Genomic DNA, 24330 nt, shown 5'->3' with positions numbered 1-24330 from the left:
TTTACTATAGAAATTCCCACAAGAAATCTTACCATCTGTTTATTCTATTTTTCCTTTGCTTTGGTTTTTTTTTTAATTCTATATGACTTATTTGACTTAAATCACATCTGTTAACACAGATGTTAGATGGAGATTAGTATCTGCCTGTATTTACGCAGTATTCTCCAAAAATAAAATCTCTCCTTTGCTCCCTTCTCCAGTGGTGAATTCAGTCAAGAAGACGAGTGGTTGTGTTTAGAGTATTCTATAGCCTGCCTTTCCAATCATTCCAAACAGCCTTTTGGATATTGATAAGTGTTTATTGTAGAACTAACAATACAGGCAAAACAGGAAGCAGCTCCTAGCTGGGTAGGATGCTCCCGAGTCACCCTCCACTCTCCCAGGGAACGCTCTTCAGCTGACTGAAGCAGGGAAGCCGAGCCAATCAGAGGCCGCTTTCCTAGCTCAGTCACCAGTCTGTGGCTGAGGAAGGGTTTTGCTTTTTCTGCTCTGTATTGGGAAGGCAGATAAAATGCCAGGTCTGGACTGCCTCTGGGGATAACCTCACCCTGTGTGATGCAAGTGCATAGCATATTGCCTGGTAAATCCACAGGAACTGATAAGACACGCGCAGTTCTTCCAAAGAGGCCTTTTCTCTTTTAGCCCTAGCTGTGGTTTCTGCAGCAATTTTGTTTTTGCCTTAAAAGAGGTGCTCTGGATTATTAGACCTCCATGTATGACAATTTGTACCTGCATGGAATTGAAGACTCGGAGGCTGTAAGTATTTCATAGATAGCTGATTCCTTCTCCCCTCCTCTTCCTCCTCCCACTCCCCCCCCCCACCTTATTTCTTAGGCAGCGCAGGGAACATGGAGCTGAAAGCCAACATCATTCGGGTGCTTGCTGGGTGCGTGTAAATGTTCTCTGTCTAGTTTGCAGTTAACTGTAACAATTATTTATTGTCAAGCAAAAGGAAATTAGAGTGATGGCAGAGGCACCTAGGCGTGTAGGCTGTTGGCATTTCTATGTTACTAGGTCCACGTTTGCGCTCACAAGGGGTGAATGCTCCTTGTAGACTGGTTTAAACTATGCAGAAAGTGTCTCTGTTTCCCAACAGCAGAGTTCATAGAAAAGCTCGTTCATTATATAATACACATTGTTTGTTGAGCTAGCATGAATGGAAGTTCCAAAGCTGTAGCTGTATCATTATGTGCCAAACAAGTGGCGTGGATGTCCTGTTTCTTTGTTAAGGAAATTAGATGCAAGGGTTGTAGTCACACAACACCCCAGTGCAGAGGAAGTAGGTAGTGTTACTGTAGCCTGCCCTGGAAGATTGAAGTGGACTCACATGTGTGTAGATAACTGGACTCGTTTGCTCTCGTAGGTCAGGTTTATGCAATGTATTAAAATCAGGACTAAATTGTTTCTGGAATCCCTAAAACTGTACTACAGGATGCTAGCTTTTGAATATGGGTTAAAGCCGATTACCGAATCTTTCTTTCTACTATTGCTGGTGATAGTACCTGATTTTTCATTAATCACATAGAAACCTTGCAAGGTAGAGTGATTGGGGGTGATTGATGGGACATGCTGTGGGTGTCTGAATTTTATGAGTGCAGTGTCTTACATGTGGCTACATTCAAAACAGGGATGTATTATATAAGGTTCTCTGGCTAAACCACCAAGTACATAGATTAGAACAACAACAACAACCACAAAGAACCGTATGGTATAGTGACAGTGCAGACGTATGTAGCAAGTGCTATCCATGAAAGACAGAAACCTTCACTTTTGATAAGGCGTTCCATTTTTCCTTCCTGTCTGTGTTACCCCTGACTCTTAACTATTTCCACAAAGTCTCTCTGCATGTTGCCCGACGTGCTTGAAAATGATCAGACCATCAGTTTATTGCAAGGGATGTAGTCTAAAACAGTGGGGGCCAAAATCAAGAAGGTCCACACTTGCAGGTGAGGTTTGGGGAATGAAAAAGGTAACTATAGGAGTTCAGTAAACTAGCTTCCCCAGCTGGGTTCTTCAGAAGGCCTGGTTATTTCCTACAATCTGTCTCCACACTCAGTTATGAAACATGTGATGCCTTATTGAATTGTAAGCTTTAATTTCGACCATGTATTTTAAACTTGGACAGCGCATTGCACTGAGGTGGATTGGAGTTTTTTTCAGAAATGCCTTTAGAAACCAGCTGCTATGAACAGAGTCGCCTAGGAACTAATGTATCCAGCTCCTTGTTCTCTAGAACTGTATAAATTTCAGATGTACTGGTTCAGAGGGGAGCCATTGTAAGCATGAAAATAATTGTTTTTCCTTTTGGTCCAGCCACTCAAGACAACTTGAGTTTTTCAATAAGGTGGGAAGAGTACAGTGACTTCACTCATGGTGCTAGTGGATGGCGGGTAGTGCTAAGTACTGCAGTGCCGTGCTCCTGGTGACTCAGTGGTGGCCAGCAGGCTGAGGTCCTAGGGCTGCACAGCTTCAGAGGTGAGGAAGGTGGGAAGTTCAGGAGTGAGGGAAGGTGTCTGGCCAGTCCTTGGCTGAGAAAACGGGAGGCTTTGGGGGTGGGATCGAAACTCCATCACATCAATCAGAGGGGAAGACAGATGTTCAGAGGGGTGAACTGACTGAATGCTCATTTGAGTTTATTTGTTTTTATAAGGAAGAATAATGTGATGTGTTACCCAAGATGGTGTGAACAGAGCTTCAAGCCAATGGAGAAGACTAGGCCTAAATAGCTGACGGTGAAGTGACAGATAAAGCCACACCTGGAGTGCCACATCCTCAGCAGTCTTTCTCAGTGCCAATGCATTTATGGCTGTAAGTGTGGGGTATGCCCAGAGAGAAGCAGAGCTCTCGGAACAGGTCTGGTGGATAGGCATGGTGAGGCTTTCCTCAGGTGGCCAGTATAGCAGGCCCAGAATATACAGGCACTAAAAGCTGAGGACAGCACTTTCATGGGGTGTTGGGAGCCGTCCTCACTTGCCCTGCCACGCTGTGCAGTTGAAAATGTTTGTGGGATGTGTGGGGTCAGATTCAGTGTGTCCACACAGGAAGCCTATAGGAAGACCATCTTGCCTAGGGGCAGATATTTTATTCTAAGTGAGAATAAAGTATTATTATTCACTATTCGCGTATCCTATCCCCCTCAGTAGAAAAGAGATTTTGGTACATTATGTGAGGGTTTTCTTAAGAATCTGGTCCATGAGGAGACGTTACACTTCCAGTGCCCTCAATGGTAGCCTGTAGCCTCTCTTTCACATGCTATATATACAAAGAGAAGGTAAGAAACATGCTGGAACACACTGGAGTATGGGCGTTCTAGATTCTTGAGTCCTTGGAGCCTGTTTGGCCAAGTCTGTTAACTTCTGCTCTAGTTTCCCAGGAGGGCAGTTAAGAATCAGGATCATTTGCAATTAAAAGGAAGTACAAAATATTATTCAGTGTCCCCCAGAAAGGCCCATCATAAGAACAAGAAATTACACATAGAATGTCACATTACTCTCTTCTCCCTCCTCCCTACCTCCCCGACCCCTGCCAATGCTGGGGATCAGACACAGGACCTTGTGCTATCCTAGGAAAGCATTCTACACTGAGCTGCACCTTCAGCTCCACATTAATTCCTGTGTTACCTTGACATGAATTACAGGTGTGTGCTTCAGATGAGTCCATGCTGAGACCAGTCTGGCTCTAATCACAGACTCACTATGTTGGCTTCTATAGAAGAGCTGAACATTCTGCCGCCATCACCCCCAGTGTGTATTAATGCAGGCCCTTGTAGCCAAAATGTTTTTCACTGACTCAGCCCCCAGCGGACACTGTGTACTTTGATCTGATTTACAATAGATTTCAATAGATCTGTTCCTTGGTGTATACATGTCTTGTAATTGGTGTATTTTGATGTTTGTGGAATCATTCTCGGAATAATTTCTTTTTGCGTTCAAGATTTTTATTAACCAAATGAGAAGAGAAATGTTCTTTTAGAGGGACTTGGAAGGAGCAGAGTAGCAGAAAAAGTTACCTGCACCTCAACCAGTGATAATAACTGTTAATTGTGGAAGCATTACTTCCAGGTTATCAGTGCACATCTATTTTTTTTATTTTTATTTTATTCATATGTGCATACAATGTTTGGGTCATTTCTCCCCCCTTCCCCCACCCCCTATCTTACCCTCCCCCGCCCCCTTCCTCTCCCCCACTACTCTTTCTTGTTGAAGAAAGAGTATAAGCAATAATAGGAAGGACCAAGGGTTTTTGCTGGTTGAGATAAGGATAGCTATACAGGGAGCTGACTTGCATTAATTTCCTGTACATGTGTGTTACCTTCTAAGTTAATTCTTCTTCAACTAACCTTTTCTCTAGTTCCTGGTCCCCTTCTCCTATTGGCCTCACTTGCTTTAAAGTATCTGCATTAGTTTCTCTACGTTGAGGGCAACAGATGCTATCTAGTTTTTTGGGTGTCTCACCTATCCTCATACCTCCCTTGTGTGTTCTCATTTTATCATGTCAGTGCACATCTATGCAAAGGGGTCGTTCTCAACATCCTACTGCATGTTAGGACCTAGTCTGTTAAACGTTGTTCATAGTTGATAAAATATTGAACACATTAACACTAGAAATGGCCTGTGTAGGGCAATGCTTTGCAAAATTTAAAGTTCCTACATAGATAAATGTTCTGGAATTTTGAGCAAGTTAAAGGAAATATAGATTCTTAGAGTATTTTGTAAAGTGAAGCCAGGGTTAGCTGCACACAGAGTTGGTAGCTGATTGCTTGGACACAATTGCTTCCATTTCCAAGTGCTTAAATTCTAAAGTATTTAGAGGGAGAGGCTTGATCTTTTTTCATTGACGAAGAAGATCAGATCATAAATCAGGGCATTTAGTTTAGAGAAAAATAAATTCCATAAGTGCTTTCAATCATAGAAAGGGACCATACTATGTTTATTAATACGGATAGAAATATTAGAGCTGTAAAAGTTAGAGTAAAGGTAAATTTTGTAAATTGTAATGTGTATGTAATGTTTAAATGTGTGTATAAAAGCATATATTTATATCTACATGTACCTATACATTATAATAAGGATAACCATTTAAACTATTCATTTTCTATAAGCTGTGTAACTATGTGTGTTTGTCAAAGTGTCTATGTACCTACACATACACATACCCAGTACACCCTCGTACACCACATACATTCATACGCAGACATGCTCCATGCTTTGCTAATTGATGGGTAATGCTAAGTGGGAGATTTCTAACATAGAGCTTTTGGAGGAAGAAAATTAAGTTCTTTTGATGTGAAGAAAGATACCCAAGAGTGTTGAAAGGCAACACAGCGACAAAAGAGCGAAGGATTGCTACTTTCAAAGATATAATAATGTTATTCTAAATATGAAAACGTGTCCTTGTGCTTGCTAGGGAGGAGGACAGACTTCAAACAGAAGGATTTATGTGTTGGCGGGCCTTCAGAAAAACACTCTAGGGATATTAGGGATTACATTTCTTTTGGATACAAGACTAGAGTCTTTATGGTTTGGTAGATAGATCAGAGAATCAGCAGAAAGTCTTTGTGGCCCACTTATAGGGAATGAGGACTGGTCTGTAAAAAGAATCGAAGTACTGGGTATTTGCATCATTACCCAGAGAAGTAATAAAAGTGCTGCTCATGGTTTGTGTAAGAAATTGGAGAAAACCAACTTGTTTTACTCAGCAGAGCTATTTTTGGTATTTACCCAGTGTTGATAAGTAAGTGATGAACAGAGATTTTTCTTTTACAAATCAATTCTTAGAAATAACAATTTTCTAAAATATATATTGAAATGGGTTCCAGATGTAATTGTCATGGAACTAAAAGGAGAAGTTCTTTAAACAGGAGAACCCATAAAATTGCCATCCCAGGGTCATTGGTCTTGCTACTTTCTTGTTACTTTTCCATTTTGGTGACAGATGGAAGTATTAGGACCAATATTTGTCCACGTGCTTTCATATCTCCTATCCTGATGGTGCTATTCTTAATAGATTATGATGAGTCAATCCGGGATTTTAGAATATGGTCCTGTAACATCCTGATGGTGCTATTCTTAATAGATTATGATGAGTCAATCCGGGATTTTAGAATATGGTCCTGTAAGCTACAATGAACATTAGCTTATTCTGTGGAGCAAGATGTTCTCTAGGGGGGTAGGCAGTAACTATTCAAAAGCATTGTTTTAGGGTGAAGGTGGAGAGGATTCTCATTGCCTTTGCTCTTCCTTCTCTGTTGGAATTCAGCTTGAATCTTACTACCATGTAGATGGTTCTTGTCATTCTGTTCACCATCTCCCCTTTTATGACCTTTCCTAGGTAAACAAAGCCACAAAAGGAAAACAGGAAGATATAATGAGGTTATCATTCCTCATTCTCTTCTTTTCCTTCTCTTACCTGTCCTCTCAAATTAACCATCAAGTCAGGAGCTCACAACCATGAAGTTAAGTTAAAAATTGTACCTAAGAAGCTCTATAGATATGGCTGTGTATTCTGCTCTAAATCAGGCTGATTTGGGCACCTTTAGTGTGCTTGCATTGGGCCATGGGACTGTGAAAATAGCAACTCCAACCTACAACCCTGGCAGGATGCATGGCATAGCTGTATATGCCTCACAGGTTAAGGACAGGGCACTAGAAGACTACAGCTGAGTGGGCAAACTTAAAGGAGTTTACAGTTCATATAAAATACTGGCAGCTGATTGGGAGTTGTAGACTTTTATGCCTTGGACTTTGAACTGTTGAAGACTTTGAACAATGGGTCTCAGATAAATCTGTGCTGCTGTTTTTACAGTACTGATTTGTATGCCAGAGAAGGTAGCCCGGATAACTCATGAGATAATTTTTGAGATCTAATAGACCAATACTTGTTCTTGTTCTATGTTTATACATTCTTTTATAACACGAAGACATAGTTTCACTTATAGATATTTTCTTTCTTCTTAAATGGTGCCTCACTATTGATACTTCATACAATCTGTTTTTTTCAACTGCCATCAGAAATATTAAAAAGGCTTATATTTAAAACGGCATTTTGGATTTCTCTTTAGTCTTTTCATTCAAGGGAATCAATATGAGGGATCTACAGGGACGTGAATATTGGCATATTCCAATTATTCAGGAGTTTGGTTGTGTAGTTTGCATTTTGCCTTTTTTATTTGTATTACTCCTTAATCTCTCATTTCTTTTTAGCTTGACCATCATCTAAGAAAAAGATTCTGACTTTTGGTATTATTACTCTGTTAGCAGCTTTGTTGAAATTTGGTGAATGATAAGATTGTAGCTAAAAGTGTTTCTCAATCTTTTTAAGTCTCTGTAAAACTTGAAAAATTTTACTTGCTACTGAGCATCGTTACGAAAATGTTTTTACAATACTCACCAATATATTAATAAATCTAGATTTTGAAAATGGAAATGTTCTACTTAAGACTTGTAACACTAGAAGCCAAAAAAGATGTTTGGTCTACTGCTTGTTTGCTTGTCAGTACCCATGGTGCACTTCCAGCCCATAGTGGTTTTCCCTGGGAAGACTTGAATAGAGTCTCTAAGAAAAAAAATCAAAGGCTAAAGCTTTGTGAAAAGTAAGTTTCTCTTATTTCTTTTGTTTTCTTCTTTTTTTTTTTTTTTTTTTGAGACGGGTTTTATTAGGTATCCCAGGCTGGCCTGGAATTCACTATGTAGCTCATGCTTGCTTCGAACTCATGCCCTTCTTACCTCACCTTCTGAGTGCTGGGACTGCAGGCATGTGTTGCCATACCCAGCTGCAGAAAGGTATTTCTGCTGTAACTTTTCTTTAGACTAAGGTGACTGAACTATACACCAAGGAATTGTTAACGTATAAAAATGTTTCGAATAATTTTTTGAGATAGAGTGATACTCATTATGAAGAATATATGCACATATATATTATATTCTGTACACTTTTTTAAATTTTGGGCAGAGTCTTGCTGTTTAGCTCAGACTGTCCTTGAATTCTAGATTCTCCTGCCTCCTTTGCTGGAATCTCAGCTATGTGCCACCCAGCTAAGAATGTTTGTTGTTCAGCATTTTCTTGATTTATAAAAATTTCTTCTGCTCATCATTACTATCCTCTGGGATATTTTAAAACAAATAATCAACTAATTGGAAAACCCCAGGAAGATAATATACTCTAGAAGACATTCATTATTTTTAAAAGCCATTCCTTCCTTTAAAGAGGAGTAATGTACGTGATCTATTTAATTTTCCTCTGTGATAAGGTGAAAGGCTGCAAAGATGAGAGAGACAGAATCTAGACTCGAACTTAGTTTCTCAAGTATTCCTTTAAATTGTTAGAATTGATACCAGGCATCCTGCACTCAGAAGGCTGAGGCAAGAGACTCATGAGTTTGAGGCCAAACTGGGCTACTTAGTGAGTTCAGGCCAGCCTGTGTTACATAGTGAGACCCTGTCTCAGAAATATGTATGTATGTATGTATGCATGCATGTAGATAGTTGATAGTTGATGATAAACACCACATCAAACACAAAACAATTGTTCAAAACATTTTTAGCTGGTAGAGTGGCTCAAGCAGTAAGAGCACCTGCCTAGCAAGCGTGAGGTCCTGAGTTCAAACCCCAGTGCCAGAAAAAAAAAATGAAATTCCAAAACATTTTTATACATCAGTGCTCTTAGTGTGTAACTCAGACACTTTAGCCTGAAGGACGGATATTGTTTGAATAAAGTAAGAGTTGGAGGCAAGTATTTATCACCATGCTAAAATGGTTAGTGAGTAAACAAATTACTCCCCTAGTTTATTTCCAGAGTCATTACTGATACCTTAATAACCATGCAATTTCAAATGATGCCCCAGAGATTAATATCTTGGGAGTTACTCAATTCAGTGACTCTATTGATCCAAGTAATGGAACTAAGAACTTATTTATCACACTGTCAAGTCGTCCCACACTTGATCATGCTATAATGCTTAGACTATAAGAGGAATAAAGGTGAAGTTGGTAAGAGGGGGAGATAATAAAACAATTTAGTCACCATGATGCACAGAGCCCTTTGTGAAGTGCTGGGATATTGCAGAGTGTAGTAAGGAATAAAACTGAAAGAGGGATAAAGATGCATCAGGTTCTAAAAAGAAAAAACACTTGGCAGTAAGTTTTATCATTAGTTAAGTGAACGGTAAAAATTTGGCTCATTAAAACACAATACATAGTCCTACATGTCAATGCCAATGGTAGTTTTACCCTCAGCTTGTAAAATTTCTAAGGGAAATGCTGTATTTTCTATATCCATGGGCACACTTTTTTTCACACACAGCATGTATCTAGCATGGGGATGCATCTTAAAACTAACCGTGTCTCGTAGTTTTATTGGCAGTTTTTCTTTCCTTTAGTGGTATGTAATATAATGTCAAATTTTAAAATAGTTGGCATTGTAATTTAGTGAAATGAGGTATTTGGGGAAAAATTGTATTAAGCAATATAAAACTGTAGAGTGGGGGACAGGTGTGTGGCTTTCATCTGTGTTGAGGCAGAGGTAAGATCACGGTCTGAGGCCAGCACTGGCAAAAGCATGCTGAATGACAAGCTAAAAGCGAAAGAACTGAGGATGGGGTTCAAATGGCAGAGAGCCCCTGAGTTCAATTACCAGTACTGCAAAACAACAGTAACAAAACTGTGCAGTGGGAAAAATTAGTCTTCCTGCTTTCCTCCCTACTGGTAGGCACTCTTTACAATCCATTACCTTTCAGACCTCTTTCTGGTACATTGACAGACATGGGTATTTAGAAAAACATTCTTACAAACACACATACATATGTCATACTTGAAAATTTTTTTAAAATACAGGATATAATAAATATTTAAATATTGTTATGTGACACCGAAAAATGTACCCTGTGTATTTTTCCATTTCAGTTGATTCTTTTTAATAACCTGAGTGACATGTCAGCTGGACAGTATGTATTTACCATAATGAACTCTAGCCACTGATAGAGATTTAAAATATTTTTCATTTTTCAGACTTGCAGATGCAGGCTGCAGTTATCATTCTTTTATATGAATCTTTGTGTGCACCTGAACATTTCATCAAAATATTTCTAGAAGTAAAATTGCTAAATTAAAGTATTAGCAAATTGTAAGATTTATTAATATATTGATGAGTATTATAAAAACATTTTAATACTAAGTCAATATTCTTTTTGATTAAAATACTGAATTAGCTTAAAGTTTTAAATCTGTATCTAAGACTTTAAAGAAATTCCCTAATTGTGGGAAGCACCTGTAGGCTGTGGCTTCCTGATTACATAGGAAGACCTTATTTACTCTCTGGTGTAATAATTTGTTGTTTTTAAACAAATACTGGAGAAATCATATGCACCCCAATCTTCATTTCATTAATGAAAAATTGAGGCCCAGAGAGACTAGGCAATTTGTTCAAAATAACCCAGATAATATGTGGTAAAACCAGACTTAGAGTTCTCCTTACATCTCTTTCTAGAGCCTCGTTCTTTGGTGTGATGCCAAATTCCAAGGGTCATAATATAAAAAGCTAGATTAACCCCATAAAGGGCGGGGTAATCATGTTATTTCCATGGTGCTTGGCATCTTACAAAGCTATTGGAAGTGGGGAGGATCTCCAGAACAAAGAACAGATTGTACTTTGACCCAAATGGCAAGACCTTTATCTGCTTGGAGACCAGATTTGCTTCCCAATTTCTTTCAAGCTTTTGTTTGATGCTTCTTTATGGTATGGTTTGAAGTCCAAGTCACTGATGGATTAAAATGATAACACATCCATAAAACTTAAATGAACATAAAATCTCAGTGCTAGAGAATGTTAGCAAGAGGTTTTGTGTTTTAGGAAATGTTAGAGTTCTTGTGATTTATATGCAGGCCTTGATGAGAACTGCAAGTTAATGCTACATTTGGCTTAGCCAAGAGGATTCAAGTTCCATTTTTATTCTCTTTCTCATTTACAATTCATCTCCACAAGCTTCCAATTCAAGAAAACATTTGCATGATTCAATAGCAATATTTTTAAAAGGCAAAAGGGACATCAGTATTTATAAAAGGTACAGGGAACTGTAAGTTCTGTGGTAGGAGGTGACCCTGCCAAACAAACAAACAATGGGTAACATGCTCAAGTTAGGATAATTTGAGAGGGTTTAATAAAATATAAAAGTATCCATAGGGTATTCAGAAACCACAGGAACAGTGCAGCATCCACTGGGTTGGCAGGAGTTGTTACCACTCCTAGACACAAGAGACCTAAGGAAGGGCTTGGTGACAGGAACTTGGGAGGACTGAGTTCTGTTCCGAAAACTACTTAGAGAAGGATGCCATTTTCCCTGTGGAAGGCGCATGCCAGAGAGGAAGCCAGGCATGAATACTCCACTCTCATTCTCCTCCTTTACTCTGATCTCTGCAAGGGCACCCATTAGCAGCCCATCAGAAGCCAAATTGCAGAGCTTAGAGATCAGCCATAGTGCAAGAGCAGAGTGTGGAAGGGTGGATAGGGATTTGGAGAGGCAAATTGGTGTTGGTCTTTTGTCTATATTATTGTATTAGCTGAGTATATACTCACACCAGAAGATGCAGTTTCAAAGCATTCATAAAACACACCTCTGTAGATGCTGGTGGAGCTATGAAGGAGCCATTGCTTGTCACAGTCCATTGAGATGTGTGTTGCTTTCATGTGCAGACAGAGTTCCACTGCAGGTAGTTACCTGGATTCTAATTCCTATACTTTTTTTTTTCTTAATGAAAAGTTGGAGCATGAGTCCAGCAATAGAAGGGAATTAAAAAAAAATTTAATGTTAATTTATGGAGAAAGCTTGAGAAGCTGAAAGGGTTTGCTAGGCAGGCGTTCTTACTGCCTGAGCCACTCCATCAGCCCACAGGTGCTATGATTTGAATGTGTCCTTCACAAAGTTCAAGTGGGTCCCCAAATTCATATGTTAATGGAATTTGGAGGTGGTGCCATTAGGAAGTAATTAGGATTAGATGAGGTCATGAGGATGTGGCCTCAAGGATGACATTAGTGCCTTTACAAGAAAAGGAAGCAAGACCTGAGCTAGTGCATTTGTTCTGTCTTACCATATGTTGCCCTCTGCCATGTTGTGATGCAAAAGAATGGGCTCCCCAGAGGCTCAGCAGATGCCGATGCCGGCCTCATGATCTTGAAATTCCCAGCTCCAGACTGTGACTTGAATAAATTTCTTTTCTTTGTGAACTGCCCAGTGTGTATTCTATTTTACCAGCACACTAAACTAGAGGGATTTCATAACTTTTTTTTCTTTGTCAGTACTGGGGTTGAACTCAGGGCTTTGCACTTGCTAGGAAGGCGCTCTACCACTTGAACTGAGCCTTCAGCCCTCCATAGCTGCCTTTAAATTTACAAAGATCCCTACATATAATGAAAAGTCATAGAAAAGTGCATACCAGACCAACTTGTGGCTTAGATGTTATCCCTCAATGTGGTGAGGCCAGAATAATTCTTAGGATCCCTCCAAATGTCATAATGATTCCTACCACACAAAACCTTGGGAGGACTGGTAAGAGTAGGGATTAGGAATGTGAGATTTCACAGATTTGATGACAGCCTCCTTACATATTGCCAAACATGAGCAAACACCCAACTGTTTTTACTGTATTTTATTATTTACTATTTTTAATGACACCACTAGTTAATAGCACCCTTAATCAGTGTTCACGAAGATAAATGATGCAACAATCAAGTTTAGAGTATACAAATATTCTAATAAATATGTGATGAATAACTAAATTAATTCATGCATCTGGTAAGTGGGTCTGAGCCTGCAAGAGACAGTAAGTTCTGCCTCTGGGAGAAATGGAATAAAGTGTCTGGAAATTGGCTTGGATTGTGTGAAATGGGAATGTTATTTTGTGGTCTAGGCAGACTCCACACTAGGAAATTATAATTACAAACTTCACCACAAACGTTTCTGTCATATATGACATCTCAATGTTTTTTCCATAGTAAGAGTGCTGGATTACACAGAGAAACTTTATTTCCAAGATTATACTTTAAGATATTGTTATGAGATGAGTTGTATCTCTCCAAATTCATATGTTGAAGTTTTAACCCCCAGTTAAAAAGAGATGTATTGACTGGATGGGGTGGAAATACTAAAAGGAGAGTTTCCTTGACAGTGTTGAAAGTGGAACTTGTTTTAGAAGGTTTTGGAAGGCCATGGAACACACTTGCTCAGAGGCTGGGTCTTCCCATTTTTAGTAAAGCTGTACAGACTCTTTGTCTCTTAAAAAGTCAATTTTGATTGGTTCCTGGTTGTGCAATTGTGTAAAATTTGTGAAACTCCATTGAGCTATACACATATAATTGTACATGTTTCTGTACATGTATCATTCTTTAGTTAGAAGTTTGGGGAGTTTCTTTTGAGGAAACACATGAAACTAGTGGAATTCTGGAAGCTCGGATCAGGAGTAGGATGAATATAATGAGGGTCCTTGCTTCCTGCTGTGCGAGCTTTTGAAATGTGAAACCAAGTCGTTGATTCTTACACTGATTAGGTGAAGTATTGGAGTCCTGGGTGCAGAAACAGCACTGACTCTTGACTAGTGGACCATTTGGCCAAGGACGAGGACTTATGGTCTACCCTAGAGATGGGGAAACCATGTTCCTCCTGTGCCTGGAACAGAAGGAGCTCTCTTTGGTGAGGCTTATCTGGGCCTTACCTGGAACAGATGGCTATAGTGGTGCTCATGCCAGCAGACACCTTATCTCTCTGAATACCCATGATTGCTAAGGAAAGGTAAGGAGGACTCTGGGGAGCAGAACTCCTGGCTTTTAGCAGTATCTGCATGGTTACAGCCAAGCTGCTCTCAGTGGTAAGTGCTGGTTCTTATGCTTACAGAACTGTGCCAGGGTCACCAGAGAGAACCAACTCCAGTAATAAGGAATAAACTGATTGCCATTGAGATTTACTTTAATAAGGTTCTAAGCTTCAGGTGTTTACTTCTGAAGGTGTGTGCGCTTGGTATGCAGAGATCCTTTTTTTTTTTTTCTTTTTTTTTCTTTTTCCATTTTTCTTTTATTATTCATATGTGCATACAAGGCTTGGTTTATTTCTCCCCCCTGCCCCCACCCCCTCCCTTACCACCCACTCCACCCCCTCCCGCTCCCCCCCTCAATACCCAGCAGAAACTATTTTGCCCTTATCTCTAATTTTGTTGTAGAGAGAGTATAAGCAATAATAGGAAGGATCAAGAGGTTTTGCTGGTTGAGATAAGGATAGCTATACAGGGCATTGACTCACATTGATTTCCTGTGCATGGGTGTTACCTTCTAGGTTAATTCTTTTTAATCTAACCTTTTCTCTAGTTCCTGGTCCCCTTTTCCTATTGGCCTCAGTTGCTTTAAGGTATCTGCTTTAGTTTCTCTGCATTAAGGGCAACAAATGCTAGCTAGTTTTTTAGGTGTCTTACCTATCCTCACCCCTCCCTTGTGTGCTCTCGCTTTTATCATGTGCTCAAAGTCTAATTCCATTGTTGTGTTTGCCCTTGATCTAATGTCCACATATGAGGGAGAACATACGATTTTTGGTCTTTTGAGCCAGGCTAACCTCACTCAGAATGATGTTCTCCAATTCCATCCATTTACCAGCGAATGATAACATTTCGTTCTTCTTCATGGCTGCATAAAATTCCATTGTGTATAGATACCACATTTTCTTAATCCATTCGTCAGTGGTGGGGCATCTTGGCTGTTTCCATAACTTGGCTATTGTGAATAGTGCCGCAATAAACATGGATGTGCAGGTGCCTCTGGAGTAACAGTCTTTTGGGTATATCCCCAAGAGTGGTATTGCTGGATCAAATGGTAGATCGATGTCCTGCTTTTTAAGTAGCCTCCAAATTTTTTTCCAGAGTGGTTGTACTAGTCTACATTCCCACCAACAGTGTAAGAGGGTTCCTTTTTCCCCGCATCCTCGCCAACACCTGTTGTTGGTGGTGTTGCTGATGATGGCTATTCTAACAGGGGTGAGGTGGAATCTTAGTGTGGTTTTAATTTGCATTTCCTTTATTGCTAGAGATGGTGAGCATTTTTTCATGTGTTTTCTGGCCATTTGAATTTCTTCTTTTGAGAAAGTTCTGTTTAGTTCACTTGCCCATTTCTTTATTGGTTCATTAGTTTTGGGAGAATTTAGTTTTTTAAGTTCCCTGTATATTCTGGTTATCAGTCCTTTGTCTGATGTATAATTGGCAAATATTTTCTCCCACTCTGTGGGTGTTCTCTTCAGTTTAGAGACAATTTCTTTTGATGAACAGAAGCTTTTTAGTTTTATGAGGTCCCATTTATCTATGCTATCTCTTAGTTGCTGTGCTGCTGGGGTTTCATTGAGAAAGTTCTTACCTATACCTACTAACTCCAAAGTATTTCCTACTCTTTCTTGTATCAACTTAAGAGTTTGTGGTCTGATATTAAGATCCTTGATCCATTTTGAGTTAATCTTGGTGTAGGGTGATATACATGGATCTAGTTTCAGTTTTTTGCAGACTGCTAACCAGTTTTCCCAGCAGTTTTTGTTGAAGAGGCTGCTATTTCTCCATCATATATTTTTAGCTCCTTTGTCAAAGATAAGTTGCTTATAGTTGTGTGGCTTCATATCTGGATCCTCTATTCTGTTCCACTGGTCTTCATGTCTGTTTTTGTGCCAGTACCATGCTGTTTTTATTATTATTGCTTTGTAATATAGTTTGAAGTCAGGTATTGTGATACCTCCTGCATTGTTCTTTTGACTGAGTATTGCCTTGGCTATTCGTGGCCTCTTGTGTTTCCATATAAATTTAACAGTAGATTTTTCAATCTCTTTAATGAATGTCATTGGAATTTTGATGGGAATTGCATTAAACATGTAGATTACTTTTGGGAGTATAGACATTTTTACTCTGTTGATTCTACCAATCCATGAGCATGGGAGATCTCTCCACTTTCTATAGTCTTCCTCAATCTCTTTCTTCAGAAGTGTATAGTTTTCCTTGTAGAGGTCTTTCACATCTTTTGTTAGGTTTACACCTAGGTATTTGATTTTTTTTGAGGCTATTGTAAATGGAATTGTTTTCATACATTCTTTTTCAGTTCACTCATTGTTAGTATATAGAAATGCTAATGATTTTTCTATGTTGATTTTATATCCTGCTACCTTGCTATAGCTATTGATGATGTCTAGAAGCTTCTGAGTAGAGTTTTTTGGGTCTTTAAGGTATAGGATCATGTCGTCTGCAAATAGGGATATTTTGACAGTTTCTTTACCTATTTGTATTCCTTTTATTCCTTCTTCTTGCCTAATTGCTCTGGCTAGGAATTCCAGTACTGTGTTGAATAGGAGTGGAGATAGTGGGCATCCTTGTCTGGTTCCTGATTTTAGAGGGAATGGTTTTAATTTTTCTCCGTTAAGTATAATGCTGGCTGTAGGTTTGTCATATATAGCTTTTATAATGTTGAGGAACTTTCCTTCTATTCCTAGTTTTCTTAGAGCTTTTATCATGAAATGATGTTGGATCTTATCAAAGGCTTTCAGAGATCCTTGATAGAGGGTGCTGCATAAATCTTTAAATATATGTAAGGAACCAGGCATGGTAGTGTATGACTATAATCCCAGTGCTTGTAAGGCAGAGGTAGGAACAGCTAGAATTTGAGGTCAGCCTGAGCTACATAGGGAGACCCTATCTTAAAAAAATATATATGTATAGATATGCAAAGGGTTGTATTAGAGCTAAGCTAATCACATCATATGAACACTGCATGAATGTTTTCATTTTCAGGATTTATACACTAAAAATAATATTATTTTTAAAGGTTGATTTCTTACATTGTTTCATAGCCATAAATTATTACTAGTACAGAGCAGTGTTGTAAGAAGGGTGAGGCAGATTTTATAATGGAAGTACACTACTCCCATTTGTTACAGATGCTTTCAGAAGCAGTGGTATTTTGAGTGGGGTGTGTGTGTGTGTGTGTGTGTGTGTGTGTGTGTGTTAAATTCCTTGGATCAAAGCTACAACATAACATATGAAAGACACTGTAACTATCAGGATTTTGTTAGGATTTAATGGTATGTTGATAAATACATTGTTTTGCTCTGGTTTTAAAATATATTTGAATATAAAGGTGGCTAAAAAACATTTGTTCATTCCACATTCCAAATGCAGCTGGAAAAAAAAAGTTAAAGAACAAGACAAAGAGAGGAGGATACAAATAAGGTGGAAAAAATACAAGGAAATGCATAATCTAGATTCTGTGCTAGGTTCTGTGAATGTTTTGATTCATATTCTTTTTAACTAAAATATGTTCTGGCTGTAAGATGTGCAACTAGTTGCTACATTTTTCATTTGAGTGTTCCATTTACATAGAGAAGCTGGCTTTCAAAATGCCAGCCAGCAGCCAGCTCAGATATGGAGAATCTGCCTAACTTAGTGCTGGGTTAGGATGAAGGTATCTTGAGGAAGTTGGGGAAGGCCATACTTCAGATACCTTGCTCTGGAAACTCAACCAGAATTTTGTCAGCCATGATTGATCTGATTGTGTATGTGAAGTTTCAGTCCCTAATGTGGGGATTGTAAAGGTGAATGAAAAAGCTCAGTTTTTGGAAGATAATACAGATTGCCTTCCTTCAGAAAATGGCTATAAACTCTGTCATTTCTTTAGAGGTATAAAAGTGTCCATTGTCCTATAAACATTTATGTTAAATGACTTTTGAGATCCTCTAGCCAGGAGTATTCATGGACTCAATATTGATGGAAGCATTTCCCATTTACTGATTGGTCCCTCTCTACATCCTTAGTCTCTAAGATTACCAGTCACCTTCCTATCATTATAACTAAACACAGAGATAATCAGTTTATAAGGAGAAAAGGTTTGTTTTGGCTTACAGTTTGGAGGTTCCAGTCCATGATGCGGCAGACTCATTGCTTTTTTGTCTGGTGGGGGTATCAGGTGGCAGAGTGGAGAATATGTGGTAGAGCAAACAGCAAGGAAGCAAAAGAGAAGGAAGGGGCTGGGCTCTCACAATCCCCCTTAAAGATACTTTCCAATTACATCCCTCAAGCCCCCAGCTACTAAAGGTTCCCCCCTTCCCAATGGCACCACTTTGTGGGGGAACAAGCCTAGGGGGTTATTCAAGACTCAAATTATACCACCAATGAATTATTGGACCTTTCTACTTTGTTGAGGCTCTGATAGGAGGTCCTCTTTATTGTACCTATGGATAAAAATGTTCAGCCTCTGTTATAAAAAAAAAGAACAGAAACTGGTAAGTGCCGGTGAAGACGATGAGGAAAAGGAACTCTTATATAGTGCTTGTGGAAATATAAAATAGTACAGCCATTATGGAGAACAGTATGAAGGGTCTTCTTTTTTTTTTTTCATTTTTCTTTTATTATTCATATGTGCATACAAGGCTTGGTTCATTTCTCCCCCCTGCCCCCACCCCCTCCCTTACCACCCACTCCACCCCCTCCCTCTCCCCCCCCCTCAATACCCAGCAGAAACTATTTTGCCCTTATCTCTAATTTTGTTGTAGAGAGAGTATAAGCAATAATAGGAAGGAACAAGGGGTTTTGCTGGTTGAGATAAGGATAGCTATACAGGGCATTGACTCACATTGATTTCCTGTGTGTGGGTGTTACCTTCTAGGTTAATTCTTTTTGATCTAACCTTTTCTCTAGTACCTGTTCCCCTTTTCCTATTGGCCTCAGTTGCTTTAAGGTATCTGCTTTAGTTTCTCTGCGTTAAGGGCAACAAATGCTAGCTAGTTTTTTAGGTGTCTTACCTATCCTCATCCCTCCCTTGTGTGCTCTCGCTTTTATCATGTGCTCATAGTCCAATCCCCTTGTTATGTTTGCCCTTGATCTAATGTCCACATATGAGGGAGAACATACGATTTTTGGTCTTTTGGGCCAGGCTAACCTCACTCAGAATGATGTGCTCCAGTTCCATCCATTTACCAGCGAATGATAACATTTCGTTCTTCTTCATGGCTGCATAAAATTCCATTGTGCATAGATACCACATTTTCTTAATCCATTTGTCAGTAGTGGGGCATCTTGGCTGTTTCCATAACTTGGCTATTGTGAATAGTGCCGCAATAAACATGGATGTGCAGGTGCCTCTGGAGTAACAGTCTTTTGGGTATATCCCCAAGAGTGGTATTGCTGGATCAAATGGTAGATCGATGTCCTGCTTTTTAAGTAGCCTCCAAATTTTTTTCCAGAGTGGTTGTACTAGTCTACATTCCCACCAACAGTGTAAGAGGGTTCCTTTTTCCCCGCATCCTCGCCAACACCTGTTGTTGGTGGTGTTGCTGATGATGGCTATTCTAACAGGGGTGAGGTGGAATCTTAGCGTGGTTTTAATTTGCATTTCCTTTATTGCTGGAGATGGTGAGCATTTTTTCATGTGTTTTCTGGCCATTTGAATTTCTTCTTTTGAGAAAGTTCTGTTTAGTTCACATGCCCATTTCTTTATTGGTTCATTAGTTTTGGGAGAATTTAGTTTTTTAAGTTCCCTGTATATTCTGGTTATCAGTCCTTTGTCTGATGTATAGTTGGCAAATATTTTCTCCCACTCTATGGGTGTTCTCTTCAGTTTAGAGACAATTTCTTTTGATGAACAGAAGCTTTTTAGTTTTATGAGGTCCCATTTATCTATGCTATCTCTTAGTTGCTGTGCTGCTGGGGTTTCATTGAGAAAGTTCTTACCTATACCTACTAACTCCAGAGTATTTCCTACTCTTTCTTGTATCAACTTAAGAGTTTGTGGTCTGATATTAAGATCCTTGATCCATTTTGAGTTAATCTTGGTGTAGGGTGATATACATGGATCTAGTTTCAGTTTTTTGCAGACTGCTAACCAGTTTTCCCAGCAGTTTTTGTTGAAGAGGCTGCTATTTCTCCATCGTATATTTTTAGCTCCTTTGTCAAAGATAAGTTGCTTATAGTTGTATGGCTTCATATCTGGGTCCTCTATTCTGTTCCACTGGTCTTCATGTCTGTTTTCATGCCAGTACCATGCTGTTTTTATTGTTATTGCTTTGTAATATAGTTTGAAGTCAGGTATTGTGATACCTCCTGCATTGTTCTTTTGACTGAGTATTGCCTTGGCTATTCATGGCCTCTTGTGTTTCCATATAAATTTAACAGTAGATTTTTCAATTTCTTTAATGAATGTCATTGGAATTTTGATGGGAATTGCATTAAACATGTAGATTACTTTGGGGAGTATCGACATTTTTACTCTGTTGATTCTACCAATCCATGAGCATGGGAGATCTCTCCACTTTCTATAGTCTTCCTCAATCTCTTTCTTCAGAAGTGTATAGTTTTCCTTGTAGAGGTCTTTCACATCTTTTGTTAGGTTTACACCTAGGTATTTGATTTTTTTTGAGGCTATTGTAAATGGAATTGTTTTCATACATTCTTTTTCAGTTCACTCATTGTTAGTATATAGAAATGCTAATGATTTTTCTATGTTGATTTTATATCCTGCTACCTTGCTATAGCTATTGATGATGTCTAGAAGCTTCTGAGTAGAGTTTTTTGGGTCTTTAAGGTATAGGATCATGTCGTCTGCAAACAGGGATATTTTGACAGTTTCTTTACCTATTTGTATTCCTTTTATTCCTTCTTCTTGCCTAATTGCTCTGGCTAGGAATTCCAGTACTATGTTGAATAGGAGTGGAGATAGTGGGCATCCTTGTCTGGTTCCTGATTTTAGAGGGAATGGTTTTAGTTTTTCTCCGTTAAGTATAATGCTGGCTGTAGGTTTGTCATATATGGCTTTTATAATGTTGAGGAACTTTCCTTCTATTCCTAGTTTTCTTAGAGCTTTTATCATGAAATGATGTTGGATCTTATCAAAGGCTTTTTCTGCATCTATTGAGATGATCAAGTGGTTTTTGTCTTTGCTTCTGTTAATGTGGTTTATTACGTTTATTGATTTTCATATGTTGAACCACCCCTGCATCCCTGGGATGAAGCCTACTTGGTCATGGTGAATAATCTTTTTGATGTGTTGCTGAATTTGGTTTGCCATTATTTTGTTGAGGATTTTTGCATCAATGTTCATTAAGGAGATTGGCCTATAGTTCTCCTTTTTGGAGGTGTCTCTGCCTGGTTTTGGGATAAGTGTAATACTGGCTTCATAAAATGTGTTTGGCAGTTTTCCTTCCCTTTCTATTTCGTGGAACAGTTTAAGGAGGGTTGGTATCAGTTCTTCTTTAAGGTCTGATAGAATTCAACAGAGAATCCATCAGGTCCTGGACTTTTCTTTTTGGGGAGACTCTTGATTGCTGCTTCAATTTCATTTTGTGTTATAGGTCTATTCAGGTGATTAATTTCCTCTTGGTTCAGTTTTGGATGATCATATGTACCTAGAAATCTGTCCATTTCTTTTAGATTTTCAAATTTATTTGAATATAGTTTTCTCAAAGTAGTCTCTGATGATTTCCTGGACTTCCATGGTGTTTGTTGTTATCTCCCCTTTTGCATTCCTAATTCTACTAATTTGGGTTTTTTCTCTCCTCATTTTAGTCAGGTTTGCCAGGGGTCTATCGATCTTGTTTATTTTTTCAAAGAACCAACTTTTTGTTTCATTAATTCTTTGTATGGTTTTTTTGGTTTCTATTTCGTTGATTTCAGCTCTTAGTTTTATTATTTCTCTCCTTCTATTTGTTTTGGGATTTGCTTGTTCTTGTTTTTCTAGGAGTTTGAGATGTATCATTAGGTCATTGATTTGGGATCTTTCAATCTTTTTAATATATGCACTCATGGCTATAAACTTTCCTCTCAAGACTGCCTTAGCTGTGTCCCATAGGTTCCGGTAGGTTGTGTTTTCATTTTCATTGACTTCCAGGAACTTTTTTCCTCTTTTATTGCATCGATGATCCATTCTTCATTAAGTAATGAGTTATTTAGTTTCCAGCTGTTTGCATGTTTTTTGTCTTTACTTTTGTTGTTGAGTTCTACTTTTACTGCATTGTGGTCACATAGTATGCATGGTATTATTTCTATTTTCTTATATTTGCTGAGGCTTGCTTTGTGCCCTAGGATATGATCTATTTTGGAGAAGGTTCCATGGGCTGCTGAGAAGAATGTATATTGTGTAGAGGTTGGATGAAATGTTCTGTAGACATCTACTAGGTCCACTTGATCTATTGCATATTTTAGATCTTGGATTTCTTTATTGAGTTTTTGTTTGGATGACCTATCTATTGATGATAGTGGGGTGTTAAAGACTCCCACAACCACTGTGTTGGCGTTTATATATGCTTTTAGGTCTTTCAGGGTATGTTTGATGAAATTGGGTGCGTTGACATTGGGTGCGTACAGATTGATGATTATTATTTCCTTTTGGTCTATTTCTCCTTTTATTAGTATGGAATGTCCTTCTTTATCTTGTTTGATCAATGTAGGTTTGAAGTCTACTTTGTCAGAGATAAGTATTACTACTCCTGCCTGTTTTCGGGGGCATTGGCTTGGTAAATCTTCTTCCAGCCTTTCATCCTAAGCCTATGCTTATTTCTGTCGGTGAGATGAGTCTCCTGTAAGCAACAAATTGTTGGATCTTCTTTTTTAATCCATTTTGTCAAACGGTGTCTTTTGATGGGTGAATTAAGTCCATTAACATTAAGCGTTAATACTGATAGGTATGTGGTGATTCCTGCCATTTAGTTGTCTTAGTTGTTTGAAGGTTTGATTGTGTGTGCCTAAGTTGATGTTACTCTCTACTGTCTTGCTTTTTCTTATCCTGTGGTTTGGTGCTGCCTGCCTTTTCATGGTTAAGTTGGGTGTCACTTTCTGTGTGCAGGATCCCTTGCAGAATCTTTTGTAGTGGTGGCTTTGTGGTCACATATTGTTTTAGTTTCTGCTTATCATGGAAGACTTTTATTGCTCCATCTATTTTGAATGATAGCTTTGCTGGGTGTATGAAGGGTCTTCAATAACTAAAAATAGATTTACCATATGATCCAGTTATCCCACTTCTTGGTGTATGGCCAGGGGAAATGAGATCAGATACCAAAGAGAGACCTGTGCATACACAGCTTATTGAACACTATTCACAATAGCTAGGATATAGAATCAGCCAAGGTGCCCATCAACAGATGAACAGGTAAAGAAAATGTGATATATGTGTATATATACACACACACACACACATACACACACACACACACACACACACACACACACACACACACACACACACAAAGGAGTATTATTCAGCCACAAAGAAGAATGAACTCCTGTCATTTGCAGCCAAATAGATGGAATTGGAAGACATTATGTTAAACAAAATAAGCCACATACAGAAGGACAAGTACCACATGTTTTCTCTCATGTGTCGGAGCAAAAATAGTTGACCTGAAAGTTGAATAGTGATTACTAGAGATTGGAAAGGGTGTGTAGGGGGGAGGTGGGAATAGGGTAGTTAGGTTTGATCAGTGCATGCGGTGTGCATTTATGGAAAAACCACAGTGAACACCACTAATATGTACAGTCATATGTGTTAATAAAAAACACTCAGCTTCCATTTTGAAAAAGAGCCCTTTTTGGCAAATCATGCATTGTCCTGGTGTTTTGCAGTATGTACTTTGGGGAAATTATTCACAGTAAGCACTTAGAAGGTGGTGAGGGATTTGGAAGCTGTTGGAAAGTGGTGTGATCAGCTATATATTTATTGGTCAGGGCAGAGGCAAGAACTCAGGCAGGGAGTCCAACTGGAAAGCTGTGGAAATAGCACAGATGTGAAGTGATAGAGACAGATTAGGGGAGTAGTACTAGGGATAGGGAGGAGGAGGTGAACTGAGACTCATGTAAGTCATCAGGGCAGCTGTTCTATGATTAATTAGGTTAGGAAGGAAGAGGAACTCCCCTGCCTTTGGCTTGGGTGACTGACTGCTTGGACGATGATAGCGCTGAGGTTGGGAAAATTGGGCAGTTTCTTCTGATGCCTTTTAGGTTCATCAGCTCAGGAGCCAGATATAGGTTCTAAAGGCCTCAACCCTTCAGCTGTTGATCTTGATACCTGGATAAGGAAGTTATTGATTCCATCCCGAGGTTATGAAATAGTTTTGTTCATGATTTCAGAGACTCCAAAGGGTCAGGAGCTTGCTGCAGAATAGTGATGTTCTGGCTGTACCCATTCTGGCCCAACATCCATCCTTAGATGCACTATTGTGGTGTATTTAGAAACTGCAGAGGACATTACTATGTTTTCTTTTCTACTTAGAAGGAGATCATAACATTTTTCCAGAGTCTCTCCTAGCTCTTATTATTGCTAGATGAGTTTCTGGCCATTGATTTTGTA

The 24330-nt window shown here is 38.9% G+C and overlaps 1 protein-coding gene across 7 annotated transcripts in view; it reads left to right on the top strand.

Annotated features, from left to right (window-relative positions):
- Positions 1-24330, top strand: part of Cacnb4 (calcium voltage-gated channel auxiliary subunit beta 4) — a 257548-nt gene that overhangs the window by 114651 nt on the left and 118567 nt on the right. For 3 of the 7 annotated variants that reach the window (XM_074070789.1, XM_074070791.1, XM_074070790.1), the window contains one exon: positions 2651-2808. The exons of 2 other annotated variants lie outside the window; for them this stretch is intronic. In XM_074070789.1, the coding sequence (XP_073926890.1) occupies positions 2803-2808 (6 nt within the window). In that variant the 5' untranslated portion in view covers positions 2651-2802. Of the gene's footprint in view, positions 1-385; positions 757-2650; positions 2809-24330 lie in introns of those variants that run through there. 2 more of the 7 variants (XM_074070788.1, XM_074070787.1) reach the window with 2 other exon arrangements.

This window comes from Castor canadensis, chromosome 4, assembly GCF_047511655.1.
Source record: "Castor canadensis chromosome 4, mCasCan1.hap1v2, whole genome shotgun sequence".
Lineage (NCBI taxonomy): Eukaryota > Metazoa > Chordata > Mammalia > Rodentia > Castoridae > Castor > Castor canadensis.
The sequence above is the reverse complement of the archived record's forward strand: the minus strand, read 5'-3'. Positions and strand labels throughout refer to the sequence as shown.